Source organism: Hydra viridissima, unplaced genomic scaffold (assembly GCF_058129835.1).
Source record: "Hydra viridissima isolate aposymbiotic clone 2 unplaced genomic scaffold, HvirCarnegie_v1 scaffold_9, whole genome shotgun sequence".
In the NCBI taxonomy this organism is placed as follows: Eukaryota; Metazoa; Cnidaria; class Hydrozoa; order Anthoathecata; family Hydridae; genus Hydra; species Hydra viridissima.
In genome coordinates, this window is record NW_028324308.1 from 6,122,810 (window position 1) to 6,140,470 (window position 17,661).

The 17,661-nt window shown below is 29.1% G+C and overlaps 3 protein-coding genes across 5 annotated transcripts in view; all 3 read left to right on the forward strand.

Annotated features, from left to right (window-relative positions):
• LOC145186157 (prohibitin-2-like) overlaps nt 1-4,418 on the forward strand; it is a 227,685-nt gene extending 223,267 nt beyond the window's left edge. For both annotated transcript variants that reach the window (XM_090099107.1, XM_080062247.2), the window contains 2 exons: nt 1,437-1,654; nt 3,644-4,418. In XM_090099107.1, the coding sequence (XP_089955233.1) occupies nt 1,443-1,654; nt 3,644-4,313 (882 nt within the window). In that variant the 5' untranslated portion in view covers nt 1,437-1,442 and the 3' untranslated portion in view covers nt 4,314-4,418. Of the gene's footprint in view, nt 1-1,436; nt 1,655-3,643 lie in introns of those variants that run through there.
• LOC145185579 (RAC-gamma serine/threonine-protein kinase-like) overlaps nt 1-17,661 on the forward strand; it is a 385,494-nt gene that overhangs the window by 223,369 nt on the left and 144,464 nt on the right. The window lies entirely within an intron of this gene.
• LOC145186156 (cilia- and flagella-associated protein 65-like) overlaps nt 1-17,661 on the forward strand; it is a 259,850-nt gene that overhangs the window by 223,369 nt on the left and 18,820 nt on the right. The window contains exons 2-13 of one of the 2 annotated variants that reach the window (XM_090099055.1): nt 8,127-8,304; nt 8,378-8,480; nt 8,879-8,914; nt 12,635-12,765; nt 14,482-14,596; nt 15,431-15,521; nt 15,632-15,756; nt 15,867-16,205; nt 16,290-16,439; nt 16,519-16,573; nt 16,871-16,944; nt 17,483-17,635. In XM_090099055.1, the coding sequence (XP_089955181.1) occupies nt 8,156-8,304; nt 8,378-8,480; nt 8,879-8,914; nt 12,635-12,765; nt 14,482-14,596; nt 15,431-15,521; nt 15,632-15,756; nt 15,867-16,205; nt 16,290-16,439; nt 16,519-16,573; nt 16,871-16,944; nt 17,483-17,635 (1,521 nt within the window). In that variant the 5' untranslated portion in view covers nt 8,127-8,155. Of the gene's footprint in view, nt 1-8,124; nt 8,305-8,377; nt 8,481-8,878; nt 8,915-12,634; nt 12,766-14,481; nt 14,597-15,430; nt 15,522-15,631; nt 15,757-15,866; nt 16,206-16,289; nt 16,440-16,518; nt 16,574-16,870; nt 16,945-17,482; nt 17,636-17,661 lie in introns of both variants that reach the window. The other variant, XM_090099056.1, reaches the window with a different exon arrangement.

Here is a 17,661-nt window from a genome sequence, read left to right on the forward strand (position 1 = left end):
CATTTATTTAGAAGCAATGAATTTACCTCAGCTACATCAAGCATATGATATATTAATCAAAGATACCATTTTCTATTTTTCATCAAAATCCATGTGGTATCTGCAAATGTGTGAATCAAAAAGATTTACTCTTCCTATATATGTGTTATATTCTTGAATTATTTCTGAATAAGTTATGTTGATTTTTTTTACTTTTTTTATTGTATCTATCTGTCACTCAAATTGGTAAAGTACTGATGCAAGTAGATAGAAGGTGCACCAATTTTTTATCTTTCCAAACAACCAATAATCTTCATGGTCTGTTACATACATGAATTCTCTCTTATGCAAGATACGTGAGAAGTGAAATGCTTTTGTAGAGTTATTAAAGTAAAGAATAAGATTTATTTGTCTTAGAACTCCACATAGCAATTGATCAACAATGTTGGAACTAGGACCAAGATCAGGCTCAAAAAATCTTAAATTTTCTTGTCACAATTTTTTTTTTAATGAACAGATACTCATCAATATTTAAACTTAATATCCTTGAAAATAATTTAAAATTCTTCATTTAAAGCTGATTGTAATTCTCATCTGTTCTAGGAAACATTGTAGAATTTAAGTTCAAATGTAAAAACTGATGAATTTTTTCAAACAATTCAATGTCACTGTTTATTTTACTGCTCCAAATGGATACTTATTAGACCAATAGGTACATATGAATGGAGATCAAAAAACCAAACTATATTGAAGGGTTCCAAAGTATTGTCTTATTTCTAAATCAAATATGTTTGAATTTTTTATGAATCTTTTTTAAGTGAATATACCTTTGTTTGTGAAACTATATTGTCAATAAGTTTATCAGTAAAAAATAATTTTAAAAATTCTTTGGCGTGTTGAAATCTGAAGTTTAATTTAGAGGAGATTAATTTTCTTTAAAAATTTGTTTTGAGTCATCAATTATCAAATTAGATTTCTTCCACATCAGTTTAAGGAGCTTAATTCTTGTTGATCTTTGTAGTGGTTACTTGAAAAATTATAAATTCATCTTGCACTAATGGTGAATCATTATCTAAAGAGCCATTCTTCAAAGTGTTGTGTACTTCAGAAAGATCTTCAGATCTGAATTCAGGAAAATCATCACTATACTCATCACCAGCACTTTCTGATCCTTTTTCACTGTTTTGTAAGATCCCTAAGTAACATTCCAGCTCTTAATTTAATCCCACATTTTTTGATATTGATAAGAATTTCTTCATGTTAACTGAATTCAACCTAAAAACACTGTAATGCATACTATATTTTTTAAAATATAAATATAAAAACTATTATATTTCAAAAGCTGTTATTAAAAAATAGTCTGTAATTTGTTTACATATATATTTCAACACAGGAAGTGTGCCTATAGTATAATCTGTATTACTGTTATCTATATACTTATTTGCTGTGTATTTAATAGAAGTATGGCACAACTACTTAAAAATCTTGTTGGTAAGTTTTCCAATGGCTTGCCTTCTGGCTCAACATCAGGTATTACATTTTTGGCTGGAGTAGGTCTACTTGGGTATGGATTAAAAGAATCAATATACACTGTTGATGGAGGACATAGAGCAATTATATTTAGTAGGATCGGTGGAATACAACAGGAAGTTTATGCTGAAGGATTACATTTAAGGTTTGAAAATTTCTTTGAAAATATTTCTGAATAACTTGAGTAATTCTCATTGTTTTTGCCTATGCAGCTTTTTTGGCTACCCAGCTAAATATTTATAAGAAAACAGCAAAAAAATCTATTACTAAAAACATTTGTTAGCTTTAATGTTTTTTTTGTTGTTTTTTTTTTAATCTTACAGATTTAAATGATTACTCTTAAAATTTTCTACACACTTCTCTAAAGATATGGTAGCATAGTATGACTATTGCAAAATGAATATTTTAAAGATAAATTAATAATTTAAAAAAAAAAGTAACTCTGTAATTTTATAGGGTTGTTTCATAAAGAATGATTGACACATAGTTTGGTTTAGCTTACACAATTCTAAGTTATAGATTTACTAATTAAAGACTTACTAGTTATTGCGACAAGTAAATTTTTTTTCACAAGCTCTGATTGCCTCACTGTGAAGTCACAAGGGTAAAAGAGTGTGTTTTTTTTTATATTGAAAAGCCATAAAAAATATATTAGGTCTTTTTACCCTTTGGCAAATATGTGAAGTCACAAGGGTAAAAAGACCTCCCTATGAAGTCACAAGGGTAAAAGTGTGTGTGTTTTTTTTTATATTAAAAATCCATAAAAAATATATTAGGTCTTTTTACCCTTTGGCAAATATGTTGTTTGTAAGAATATCATTGAGGATACTTACATAAACAACATATTTGCCAAAGTCTCAGCATTATGCCATCAGCACTACTATTAAACTGCATTATCCAATCAGCACAACTATTTCTTTCACACAAAAAGCGTTTTTGAGTAATTGGTAATATAAATAAGAAAAAGTCTGTTTAATCACTCTACCCAATCATGAGGGAAGGGTGAGTAAATAGACTCACTCTTAACTTTCATATAAAAAATTCTGATTGACATACTTTTCAACTGAATAAAACTGATTGTAACTGAATATAACTGAAAATTTATATATTATATAAATATTAATTTTCAGCTATATTTGGTTACATTTTTATAAATTGTCCTTATGATGAAAATAATGAAAAAAAGGCCCTTTTTAGTGTGAAAAAGAAAGCAAGACTTCCTTTTTAAGCTTAGTGAAATGTTTCACAACCCCAAATATTGGCACAAAAAAAATTAACATTGACATATTAGAGATTTTCAGAAAGATATTATGAAATTGATGAAATATTCCTACAAAGGTATGTTTATTTTATGTAATGTATTTTGATAGAATCTAAAAACAAAATTTAGTTGTACCTGGTAGTTGAAGTGTAGCATGTTTTTTAAAGAGCCTAACTAATGAACTCTCTTATTAAGATCAATATTTTATGGTTTAAGTTGCTCATAGTTTCTGTTATTCCAGCTTAAAGCCACTCATATTATGTGCTTTTTAAAACTAACTATAATTATTTTGTAAAAAAAAAAAAAAGCTATGCAATCAAAACTTTTAAAGAAATATCATAAAATTTTTAAACAGGTCTATGTAAAGCTTAGCTATGAGGACCAATAAAAGTTAAATAAGTGTTTGTAGCTTAAACTTAATTTGTTTTTTATGCCTTGAAAAAGTTACTTGAAAAACAGTTAATCATGCCTATATTTACACTGCTTATAAATAAAAAGAACTCATTGACAATGACTACCTATTAAGTGCAACACTTCCTAAGATTGATTGTAGATGTAGAAATCTTTATGGTTGGGACAATTTTATGGTTAGTGTGTTCAATAACAGATTTTTAAGATTGCTGCTCTTCTAATGATTTGTTATTAACAACTAAAAGCTGACTACAAATGTTAATATTTAAAAACTAAAAATAAGTGAGTGAAATTCTTTAGGCTCTAGTTAAACTGGTGTGGATTTTTTTAGATAGTTTTACACAATTAAAATAAAAATAAAAGTTAGTAAAAACTGTGTATGTAGTGTCAGATATTATTTGAAATATGTTTTAACATAATCCATGTAATGAACATAATAATGAGATTAATTTTAATTTTTAGAATACCTTGGTTTCAATATCCTATCATTTATGATATAAGAGCTCAACCTCGTGTTATAGCCTCTCCAACAGGTAGCAAAGACTTACAAATGGTAAATATTAGCTTGCGTGTATTATCTCGCCCAATGGCATCTGCTTTGCCATCAATTTATCAACGACTGGGGCTGGATTATAATGAGCGTGTCCTACCATCAATCTGCAATGAGGTTTTAAAAAGTGTTGTTGCACAATTTAATGCATCACAGTTGATCACAATGCGTCAAGAAGTCAGTTTGATGGTGCGCAGAGAGCTTGTTGACAGGGCAAAAGATTTTAATATTATTCTTGATGATGTATCAATTACAGATTTAACATTCAGTCCACAGTATACTGCTGCTGTAGAATCAAAACAAGTTGCTCAACAAGAAGCTCAGCGTGCTGCGTTTCTTGTTGAACGAGCCATTCAAGAGCGTCAACAGAAAATTGTTGCATCTGAAGGTGAAGCTAAAGCAGCATTGTTATTGGGTGATGCTATCAAAGAAAACCCTGGGTATTTGAAATTGAGAAGAATCTCAGCTGCTCAAAATATTGCCAGAGTCATTGCTCAATCCCAAAATAGAGTTTATTTGAATGCAAACAACCTGCTGTTAAATATCAAAGATACTGACCAAATTGATGTAGGACTAAAATAATGATAAAATAATGATAGGACTGAAATGATAATGGGGTTGTATTATATGATAACTGATTTTACTCCCGCTGTTTAAGTTTACTCTATAAATACAAATGATGATTGAGATTTTTGTTCTTTGTAATAATTCAATCAATTTTGAAAGTGTTTCAGGGATTCATTGTTTAGTTTTTTAAAAAAGATGGTAGTTTTTTATTTTTTTATGCTGCAGTTGCACATAGGGATTGCAATCCCGGAGGTATTTGTCAAACCCGAGATCCCGGGATTGAAAAACAGATACAACATCTATATAGTATTAAGTAGAATAAAAACAGTACATTTACAACTAAAAATATATTTATTAAATGAATTTAATTTAACATGTTAATTAAATTTCACATGTTAATCTAAAAAAATTATGTTAGAAATAAGGGATATATTATGTTTTTTGTGCTTCGAAATGCGACTTCAGGAAAGCATAATGCGTCCAAAGTTTCATCGCCCAAACGGTTACGAATTTTTGTATTGAACAGTCCAGCAGAAGAAAATGCCCGCTCAGCCTCGACACTTGTCGGTTTCACGGTCATTAGAAAGGAATAAACTCTTTCTAAATAATCACCACGTGTAACCCCATTTTTAAAGTGTCATTTCTTTTTGAATTTTTAATGACAATGTTTCATGTCTTATTGGTTGTATTGGTGATTGTCCTTCTTTAATAACACGATTAAGTTTCTCTTCAATACTTAAAGTATTACTTTCAGACTCAGGTGTCACCTCAGGTTCCTCAATCAAATCCACCATGTCAAGCTCAACTGATGCTCTTACTTGAGCAGGATTGGAAGCATTTAATCTTTCCAGTAATTCTACCGAAAGTTTTCGACATTTAAATGAAGAAGGCACTGTAATTATTTCTTCATCGACTTCAACGGGGCTTCGACCGTTATGCAGGTATTGCAGAAGTCCACTCATATTGGTTCGGCATTCATGCATGCAAGTCATTAAAGCTCTACGCATTTCTCTGCTTGTATTATATAATACAAGCAGAGAAATGCGTAGAGCTTTAATGACTTGCATTTACTTTAATGACTATATAGTCAGCATCTTTTAATTTTGTAAGCATGAAATTAATAGCAATATCGGCTGTAAGTAGGTAAGAATCTCGACGACATATTGCTTCAACCGTTGCTTTAATGGGAACTAAAGTTCTAATAATCTCTGATAATATTGTCACTTCATCATGTGACAGAATTATAGAATTATCTTGCACTGGGTAAATATCAATGAATGATTTTTGTATACAACTTTTTACTTTGTAAAATCGTTTAAGCATTAACAGAACACTGCTCCATCGTATCTTGCAGTTCATTATTAAAGACAATTGTTTTCCAAATTCAGCCCTAGTATATTTTTGTAAGATGTCTTTCTTGGTAGGTGATCGTCAAAGTTTTAGTATTAGTTTGCGTACTTTTTTAATGACTGGCCTATAATGAACTTCATTTAGTTCAATTTTAGGTCTTACATTTTCATTATCGTAGTCAAAAATTTTCCTCAACGTCCTCATTCTCGGATGAATCACTATCAGAAAATTCATTGTTAAAATCTGACTGATTTGCATCGAATTCTCTCTTTTTATAAAGAACATCAATTACAGCAAGTTGTAAGTTGTATAATTGTTGGTTAGCAGGCAGCAACCTGCCAACTTTTTTCATTACGCTAGCTCCGTCGGTAATTATAGCCACAATGTCGCTGTATAGATGAAGACTATGGTCTTTAAGTCTTTTTTCTAATAGTTCAATGCACTTTTCTGCTGGTATTGAATCTGTTATTCGCACTAAACTAAACTCCAGAACTGAGAGTTTTGTCCATGAACGTTAATATTCATGTAGCAACAATTTCGAAGTGACGTCCATTCATCAAAAGACAAAGAAAATCTCTCTCCTACACCGAATTCCGTTTTCTTGCGCACTTCAATTTGATAAACTAAACCTAATCTTCTTTTTTTTTCTTTACTCTACTACATGATTACGAATTGTGTTTACTGACTTTGGTAGATTTCTGAATCCCATAGCAGTTAGAGCGTCACGTAAGTCTGTTGAAGAACAAATCACATTAAATGAAAGCCTGTCAGACGCCGTTAAACGAGCAAGTGTAGCACGTAGCGTTTTATCTTCCCTTTCATAAATCGAAAAGTATTCCGTTAGTGGTTTAGATTTCTTTTTTGGTGGTTTATCTGGTGTGCATTCTCCGGTAATATTAAGTTGGGTTGAAAATTCGACCTTCACATTATGCACCGACAACATGTGCGTATGAAGTCCTTTTGTTGAGCCACCACCAATTTTAAAAATCTTCTTGCAGTTTGGCAATTTACACATCGCTGTTTGGCCTTTTTCATCCCGCAGAAAATATTTCCAAACAGCTGAGTTACTTTTAATTGTAAAATCCACATACGGCATGCTGATTTAATTTTTAGTTTTAAGATTCTATCTTATAAGAAACGCGCTTTTTTCAGTTTGACAAAACTTACAATAGTAACTAAGCTATTAAAAATTATTGTATCTATTAAAGCCATTAAAAGCTATCAAAAATTATTCTAACTAAGGTATTAAAAAATCTAACTAATTTAACGCGAATATTTTAAAAGTGTTTATGTAAATAACTTTTTGGAAACAATGTAAATTTTTATTATATAACGAATTATTATAAAATAAATATAAACCGTAATATATAATGATACAAAGCGTGGGTATCGCAAGCAAGCATATTACAACAATATTTTTCATTGCTTACAAATCTGTTAAATCAGATCGTATTAAATTTTTAAAGAGTGTATATGCTAACCAACATGACATAGTGCGAAGATCTTTACTTTTGTTTTTCTCTAAATCAATCCTTTAAGATATCATATTTTATTGTACAACTGAAAATACATTACTTTTTACAAATTTATACTAAATAAAAATTATTTAATTGATAGGCAAAGTTGTCGTTATTTTTATATAATTTTCATTACAGTTTGTTTTGTTCGATCTTATAGGGAATCCCGGGATTGATGTTAGACAATCCCGGGATTTCGGGATTTTAAAAAAGGCCGGGATCACGGGATTGCAATCGCTAGTTGCACGGTTACCAAACTTTTTATTTATATTATAAAAAAAGAGCAAGAATCGTGCTGTAATAAGAAGCATTTTAAAGTTTTTAAATAATATAATTCTTTAAAGAATTATATTTATTTGCAATAGTGCTACAAGGAGTAAAGACTTGAAACTTTTTATTTCCAACATTTTTTATAATTATTGATGCAGCTGTTTCTACTAATTTAAGTTATAAAATTAACCAGTTTTAATCCATTACTTTAATGTAAGACACAAAAATTAATAATACTATGCACCATCATAACAATTTTTAATTGTTTTTTGGTGAATAGTTAAACAACAAAATAAGGTTTTTTTAAAAAAGTTTAGAAATCTAAAGTTTATAAAGATTAGTTTTAAATATTTTGTAAATCATAAAAAACGTATAGCAAGTAAGTTGATATTTTGATGTGTTGGTTTGTATTGCATATGCTATTCAAATCAAGCCATCTAGTTTACATATTTGCAATTATAGTTTTAATTTAAAGAGAAAGACATTTTTAAGAGGATAATAACTGAAAAGCGTTGCCATTGTTTAAATTTGAGCATTATTAATTTAAGGTTAGAGTTAGGAAGTGTAAGCTTGACATTAACTTATAGGTTTTGTTCTTGTTCTTCAAAATAGTCCTCACCCAGAGTAGAGTTGCATAAGATACTGATATCTTATAATTATGATAAAATTTTATTTTTTATTTACATTACAGCTAGTAGATTTAGAAATAAATATTAAAGCATGCAGAAATCCAAAAAGTCTTTTTCGCAGCATTTTGGTATTGAAGTTGAAAGTAGCTTACAATGGCAAAGTTGGGAACCAGGAAGAGAATATACTGAAATAATAACATTGACAAATGTTGATTTAAGAGCAAAGAAGCTAAAATACAGGTTGATATTAATTTATCAAATTGTTGTTGGGAAATTTGATATATTTTTATAAATTTTTAAAATCTTTATTTAGAATTGTAAATGCAAAATATTTTACTGCAAAGTATCCACAAATGATAGTTTTAAATGTGGGAGCAAAAGTTATCATACCCATTACCTTTAGGCCCTTAAAAAAGGTAATTTAAAAATCAACAAACTATATGTGGTTTCAAATTGTTTTATGCTTTTTCTTTGTGTGTGTGTTTTTTTATATCTCCTTAAGGTAATTATAAAGTAAATATAAAGTAGAATGTTTTATCTCAAAATGAAATTCAGGCATTAAGCAAAATGTTGCTAAGTGTTTAAATATTTTTTTTTTTCAAACAACATGAAAGTAACTTAAAATGATAAGCACATTTTTTTAGGGTACTCTTATATGCCATTAGTTTTGATTTGTTTTAACTAAATTTGTGATCTTTAATTTTCACAAATAGTAACCTGATAAAAATTTCATAAATAATAAAATAATACTGTAACAAAAATATAAATTTTTTTTATTAAATAATTTAAAAGATAATTTCACACTATCATTTAGAATATGTTTGAAGATTCAATTGAGTTTATAACAAAGGTACTTAGTTAACTTAGATTACTTTTTGGCAGTGATATTCATTATTATGCTTCTATCATTTATCAACTGTTTTTTTTTTTTTTTTTTTTTGCATGTTATGGGGTCATTCCATAACTATCTGAAGAAATGTGAAATACTACAATAAAGATAAAGAAAGCAAAAAAAAACCTATATGTGGTAATAATAGCTACCTACCGCAAAAATTACATAAATAATGCATAACTACCCAAGAGTTTTTGAGATATCTGCCAAGGTCCAAAGATGCAACTTTGACCTGCAATATATTGAGAATTATTTTTGTAATCTATTTAAATTTAGGTTTTAAGAAAATTACATAAACCAAAATCAAATTTCTTTTTGATGATTAATATACAATAAATTTTTAATGTTTTCATGCAATTTCTTTTAGATAAATGTGCTTGAATCTAGTCAGCTTCCTCTTTTAAAAATAACTTTAAAATGATTTCATTTTTCTTGTATTTACAAAAAGAATACATTTTATTAATTCATAAAATCTGACCAGATGAATCACCCAAAAGTGGAACTTTTGATCATTTAAAAAAATAAAAACTAATTTTACTAGTTTTGATTCTAACCTCACTTAAGCTCAATAGCAAACTTCACCCTGTGCCTGAACCACTAAGGATTATATCCTGAACCAACAGATTTTCAGGATATGATCTTTAGACAAGCTACTGTAAGCCTTAGAAACTGCCTTATTTAGAGAGGTCACATTTGAATGTTTAACTTTGCAGACCTGTGAGTCAACCATACTCAGAATTCCAGTGGGTTAAGTTCTGAAGAGCTGGGAGGCCACATGGTTTCTGGCTAGTAACAAAAATTTTTAGGCATGTCAAGGTTTTCTAGGAAAGATATCTCATTTCTTCTGTTATGAGACTTGTCTATGATAAAGTATTTCTCATCAGAAAATAACAGCACATTTTGTTTCCTTTTTTTAAAAATGATTTAATCACCTTACATCTATTGAGCCTGAAGGCCTTTAATGTTATAGTAAACTGATCTGATGTCCTGGCTTGTGGCTTGGTCCCTAGGTTATTTATAAGAAACTGCTTAGAAATTAAACTCTTTGTTCTAACAGTATTTTGTTTTAATTCCTCTGGCTTTATCTGATATTTTTATCTGATTCCTAAGAGAATAAGCAACAAAAAAGAAAGAAATTTTCAATTTTGGCTTTTAAGTGACGCACCTAGTGGCCACTAGGTGTCTAAAAGTCCCTCAAAGCCATTACGATATTAGAGGATTTGCCATAGCTCTTAGCAAAAACTACCCACTCAGCATTTAGATCAAGTCTTGTAATGACAAAAATTAATGACTTTTTTAAGGTTTTACTCTGCGCTGCGCACCCAACCAAAATGTTCACAACAATCGTTAAATCAAGTAAATTGTCTTTGATAAATCCAGTCTTGGATTTTGAACTCTTAGAAGATACCAATCACAGAACAGTTTTTGTCTTCAAAATCTTGGATTTTGAAGACAAAAACTGTTCTGTGATTGGTATCTTCTAAGAGTTTTAAAAATATAGGAACATTCTTTTTTTAAAATAAAACAATGGAATGAACTGTGCATTGATTTTTGTTTTAGTGTTAACTTCGAACCTCATCCTGGACAACATATTAGTAGTTTAAATTTCCTAAAATCATATTTTTTAAGGTTTTCTTTAACGGTTCTTTCTGCTGTATACAAGTCAATGTTAAGGTTTTCAATTCTGTTGTATAACTCACTATACTCATCAAATGAAAATATTTACAACACTGGTATTACTTTTCAGTCTTTAAAATGCAGTTGTTTGAACATAAAATCCTCCTCGTGCTTTTTTGTTGTATATTCTTGCCCTAAAAAACTTTTCAATGTATAAAAACCAAGGTAATGGTCACATCAATGCATTATACACACAGCATTTACTGACACAACGTGTTTGCCTAAATTTTTAGATTAAAAAACTTATGCTAGCTAATCTTGAGTTGAAGACAATCCTTTTAAAAATGCTTGCATTATGTTATTGATTTTAAAATATAACTCACAATATCACAAATTAAAGTTAGGTAGTAATAGCAATTTTTGAGCATGTGGGTTCTTTTTAATCTTCTTAAAATCTTTTCCTGGGATTATTTATAAAAACTCATCAATTTGACAAAATTTGCTTACTGGCTTAAATTGAATCCTGGTACTAGTGTTAATATTTTAGTCAACTGGCAGAGGGAGTCTGTAACTGAAAGTTTTTTTTTTGATTTCATATATTAACTTGTCTAAATCATGATCTTTGTTCACCTCATTGTTTGAACTGGTAGTTGTAGTTTCTGTTGTCAAAGAAGTTTCATTAATGATTTAAGCTGAAGAATCATTCTTTGTGACCCTACCTGTTATTTGCTTAAACTTTTATTTTGCAGCAGGTTTTATATAGTGTTTTGGTTGATTATTTAATCTAGATGGACAAGCCCTAAGCAGTTCTATACTGGTGTCTCTTTTGTTGGTTTGTGGCCCCCAATCCTCCTATAAACTCGTTTTTTGTGTGGCTTTTTTGTTATATTTGCTGCACATCTCCAGTGATATATAAATGGGAAAAAAACATAAGGGGAGTCTTAAAATAAATGTTGCTATATTAACTAAAAATTACTTTTAATAACCTTAATCTAAAATAAAAAAAATATTGTTAATCTCACTGAAACTATTGCTAATTTAAAATCTGGTATGAATATGTAAAGATTAATTACGCAAAAAATATTTCTGAGAAAGAAAAAAAAAAACTGGAATTACTTTTTTTCATTTACCTCTAAGTTCTGTTGTTAGTAACTAGTTAGTAGCCAGCATCAATCTTTTACTAAATATTTTTGTTTTCATTATCTATGTCCTATGTGTATCAAAAGGGTTTGCAAAACTTTGTTACTTTTCTCTCAAAATTTTAGTGTTTCTGAAAGGAGAGAGAACAACAGGAAAAAGCACATCTTTTTTAATTAATGCAATAAATTAGGAATATAATTTTATAAATTTAAAATGCTTATATGAAACTAAATATGTGTTTTTACTTTAAGTTTTTAGACTTTTGATTGTAAAATTTATGTATTAAAAATCCCAAAAAGTATCATTTTTGATATAGATGTAATTTGATCAAGCATCAGAGAGACAAAACATAAATTTAGTTTACTTTGTTTTAAAGAGTAAATCTAAGAGAGTGATGATATACAGGTAACACATGTAAAGAAGGTTTTTGTACACACTTACAGGTACAGGTTTTGAGTGACAGCAGTCATTTTAGCTCTAAAATATGGTAATCTTGAAATTGAAAATTGTAAAAAAAAACAATTCTCCTAGTATTTAAAAGTGTCATTTTTTAATTCCTGTAATAAAAATCTAGGCAATACTAAATTTTCAGAAAGTTGGATGAATTGTTTCAAGTTATTGAAGATCAAAGTTGCTGCTTTAGCTCTTCCAACTGTGATAAAAATGTCAACTGTGATAAAAATTTCAAATGATATTACAAACAGTTGGGTATTTTTAGTCCAAAATTTAGCTATTATGTTTAATTTATAATGAACTACAAATGATGTAAAGATCAAATGATTTTGAAAGATTGGGGTACTTTTTGAAATTTTTAATTTTGAAGTAAATTCTCTCAGTATTAATTAATAATTATAAAATGCAGTTTATAATAATGCTCCTATCACATTTGAGTATAGTTTAGTTAATAACAATTTCTTTAAGGATGGATCATTTCATATACCGATAATGGCAGTTCCTGCTAAAATACAACTAAGTACTCCAGAGACAATCAATTTTGGAATGTGTGCTGTTCAAGATAGTTTAACAATTTCATTTGAAATAGCAAATATCTGGTAATTTACACTTACTTTTTTTTTATTTAGAAATTAAAAATAATGTTTTTATTCTCTTATCAATCCATCTGTTTATACATTAAGTAATAATTGATTCAAACAGTAATTCATTAGTTCAAATAGTGATAATAGACTCAATCAGTAATAATAGATTCAAACAGTAATAGTAGATCAGAAGTAATAACACTAGTGTTCTTCAAAAAATAAAGTCAGAATATAAAGTCAGAATATAAAGTCAGAATATTCATATCATGTCAGAGAAAAATGTTATTAAGATACTAAAAATAAAAAACACCAACTGAGTACTGTTTAATCATTAGTCTGGTATAACATGTACATTCAAAACATAAGAAAGGATGAAATGATATCTGGCTTCCATGACTAAGATATCTTGATAGAAACTTTCCTGTTGTTTGTCACTTATTGCACCTAGGTTTAGAGAGAAAAAGTACAGATTTGGGTGCAGAAAATGCATCTTGAATGACATTCTGCAACTTATTCTTCTGAAGGCTCCAATCGTTTGTTCAACCATATCAACATATCAATCAGATTGATGGTTGAAAATTTTCAATGACAGTAACAAAGGCATTCCATGCTTGTAACTCCAGTTATCTAAAAATCTGGCAAAAGTTGCTATTGTGCACTACTTTGCATTTGAGAGCAAATGAAAATGCCAGCTTTGAGTTCTACATCTGTCAAAGCTGCTACAAATTTCTTCTTAAAATATTAAAAAGCCTTCTCCTCTGGACTTAAAACATTTACAAATATCTTCAATAATCCCAACTTAAGGTGAAAAAATTGAAGATTTATTTTTGCCTATAAAATGCTCAGATCATTCCTTCACTTCATAGTAAGCCTTGTTATCACCACTGTCCTAGAGGCATAAAAAACACATGTACTTTGTGTAACACATCTGTATTCTCTGAAGAAGTGCAACTACTTTAAGATCTTTACAAATATATGAAACAAGATGGTTTAAGGGATCTCTTATTAAAATCTATAAAGAATCTCCAATCATCTGTTAAAATACTCAAAGCCAAGCTTGTGAAATTATTATATGTGCAGAAAATATATTGTCTTGGAATAAAATGAGAACAGTGTTGGATGTTTAGTTCTAAAATGACTCACATTAGTTCCACTGCTTAAAGGAGGACCCCAAAACCTCTGCCTTTTCTCTGGATAGATAGTCATTAAGGTTGCCCTGGGTAAGAAAGTGTGGTTTATTCCAATTTTATAATATATATGTCCAATTCTTCACCATAAGAAGCATCTTCTTAGTTTTCATCACACTGAGCCTCATCTGTACAGGATCATGCAAGATTGGCCTCAGAGCTAATAGACAATCTGGATACATTACAGTTTATTTGTACTTCTTGGTGTATCCTGCCATGTTAGTCATGCAGAAGTAATAATTGAATACATGATTCATGCCACGCCATGGGTATATTAAAATGAATTGAAATTTTCCTTCTGAGTAGTTATTGTGTTAGCCCAGAATAACATGTTATGCAGCAATTATAATAAACATTTACGAAAATATTATCAAATAAATTCAAACAGTAAAAATATTTAATGCAACAATATTTTTATATGAAAAAAAAAAGAAAAATGAAATAAATTTTTATATAAGTTGTGTTGGACAGTTGAGTATCTTTAGTGAAAATTCTTACTTTAATTTTTGTTTAAAATGAAATTTTGTTTTATTTTCTTTCCTAGTGACCTTTATGTTTCATTTCAACTGCAATCAGATACTCCTTTTATTCTGCAACCAGTAAGTGGTAATCTTGCTCCGAGAACGCAATGTAAGATTAAGGCTACTTTTCAACCAGAGGTAACTAGATTCATTTTTTTTTGTAAAAGTAGTAAACTAGTTTCATTAACCTAAATTGATCAATACTATTCTTTGAACCAGGCTATTATTCAGATAATTATTGTGGATTTTTACAACAATTCAGAACTATTAAGGTGGTTTTACAGTATCTGGAAATAAAGTTACTTTTTATATTATTGTACTAAAAATTATTCCATAAAGTATTATTGGTAATAAATTCTCAAAAATCTAACCTGAAATTGAGAAAAAATGTTTTAGAACACTTTAGTTTAGGAGGTATAACAGGGGTGTATATCATTGTTATATGCAAATGAACTCTGTATGAAAGCTCTTTCTGCTAAAATTAAAAAAGTTTTTGATAACTCTAAAAAATAAACAAAAGCAGTTGTTTAATAAAAAAACTGCAGGGCACTGCTTCAGAACAATTTTTTATGTATGTTGAAAGATTTTTTTAGGGGAAAATTTGGTTAAAAGGAAGATTAGTTTTTGCTGAAATACCTCTTGTTTTGTAATTTGGTACAAACAATGGAGGATGATGTCATAACTCTAACTTAAATGGTTTAAAAATCCCCAGAAGACTCCCAACCTTCAAATGATATCAACCTTCCTAGAGTTACCGTTAAAATAAAATACTTTTCTGTTGTAAAACTGGTTGGTTAACTATTTTTTTCCAGGGCTTTTACATATTTTGTTAAACCACTGATCACAATATCATCTATAAATAAAGACGAAGTTTGTCTAATGAGAGTTTAAGTTAGGCCCTGTTAATGTCTGCCTGTGGCTTTAAGTGACAACTTTTATTTCTAATACCACACACTAAAAGATTAAATTTAGGGTGCATTTGTATATGAGACAGCTGCTACTTGTACTTTTGGAGATGTCAACTGCAAAAAGAACACCAAGACAATCATGCTAGAAGGCATAGGTAAGTTTATATTTTTATAAAATTTCTTAACTAAAGTTGGTTTTAATTACATTCTCAAAGGCTGGTAAATTTTAAGTATGTTTTTAACTGCTCTTTCAAAATAATTTCAGGTAAATTTCCACATCTCAGCCTAAAATATGAAAACATCACTGGTAGCGAAATAACAGTTGATTTTGGCGAAGTGAATCTTGGTGAAACAGTGCATAAAGTTGTTGATATTAATAACCTTAGCCCTGTATGTAATTTTCTTAAATCCTAGTTATGAAGAATAAAAGTATGATTTACTCATATTTTACTAATGAAAAACAAAAATAAAAACAGTTGTTTTTAAATTAAATTGTTTAGGTAAATGTTCCTTTTCAAGTCATTCAGAAATCTCTTGGGGTGTTGCTTGACAATGCTTTTCAGTGTTCACAGTATCATGGTATTGTTCCTGCAGAACATACTCATAAAATAAAGTTATCATTCAAGCCAGAAAATTTTGACATGGTGTACATAGATTATTTTGAAATCCTTCCAGTCACCTTAATTAATAAATCTATCATAAAATGTATTGGTAGAGGAAAGAGTGCAAATGTGAGCCTAAATATTAAGTCAGTGAATTTTGGGGTCACAGGGGTTGGAGTTGAAGTTGTTCGATCTTTCAAACTTCAAAATGGTTCTTGCTCTCCAGCAATATTTCAGGTGTGCTTATTGTTTTTGGTTTTTCTTCAAAAAAAGTTATTGTAAATGAAGTAAATATCATACAACATTTTGCTTTTTTTTCAGTTGAAGACTGACCTCTCATACAGTATGTTTCTTTTGAATACTGCTTGTGGGGTAATCGAGGCAAACTCATCAAAGAAAATCATTGTAAAGTTTACACCAACAAAACCTATTCCTTACTACAAAAAACTTTTTTGTCTTGTTCATAACCAGGTATGTTATCTTTTTTATGGTTAGCCTACTATTGCAAACCCTTTTTAAAATTTTATATTTTTTATTAACTTTTTTAAAGGAACCTTTGGTAATTGAGTTATTTGGAACTTGTGTTTCTAAAGATATTAGACCAGGTATTCATAAATAATCTTGTTAATTAAAAGATTAGTATTAAGATAGTGCATTATAGTTTACATTATTCAAGATATTTTATGTCATCATAATTATTCTCATCGCTGCAAAATCCTTTTTCAAGCTTTATGACCTTGTGGACTTGTTTTCTTCAATTTAACTTTTACTAGTTCTACTGTAAAGTAGAAATAAAAGATTTTGAAATTGTGAACAAATAAAAACTGTGGGATTAATATTTTTAACTTAGGTTTTACATTGCTAAATTTTACTGTTCAACTTTTGTTTTGTTTTGATGAAAGCTGTTCTAACACAGAAGCACATTGACAACAACAGTATTTATATGTTGCAAGGAATATCTAGGCTTTCGCCAGAGGTGATTTTTCTTATACTTGTTGAATATTTTTTTTACACTTGTTATTACTTATTTGATGGTATAGTGTTATTAATTAGGTTTAAGCCGATTGACTAAGAGTCATTATTGACAAGTAACCCTGAATGAAATGTATTGCTGGCTAATTTGATATAAATATAGTTACAGTGCAAAATATCAAGAAATGATGTAAAATGTCTCAATTAGTATCTTCGGTTATCTATTACATTTTCCTCTATAGCTTAAAAGTTTGGTCCATAGCATAGCAATATGGTCTGTAGCTTAGCAATATGGTCCAGTTCTTAACAATATGGTCTTGTAGTTTAACAATATGGTCTATAGCTTATCAATATGACCAATGGCTTTACAATATGGCCCATAGCTTAATAATATCCACCTTTTTTTATTTTTGTATACTCCATAGCTTATAAAAATAGCATATAATAAGCTTTATATTTTTGTATGGTCCATAGCTTACAACAATATTCAAGCTTTAGTCTACAATCCTTAAATTTCAAAAATATTTTTATAATCCGTTTAGAATATTTCGCTGTTGATGGAAGAGAAAAAAATTGTACGTGATGAAAATGATTTATTGCAAGTAGTTGACAAAGAAGTTGACAGTAATCTAACAAAAAATAGATCTGTATCATTGTTTGATGAATTTTTTTGTAATGGATTAAGTGATAATATGGTGAATGTTTATTTATTTAGTTGTGT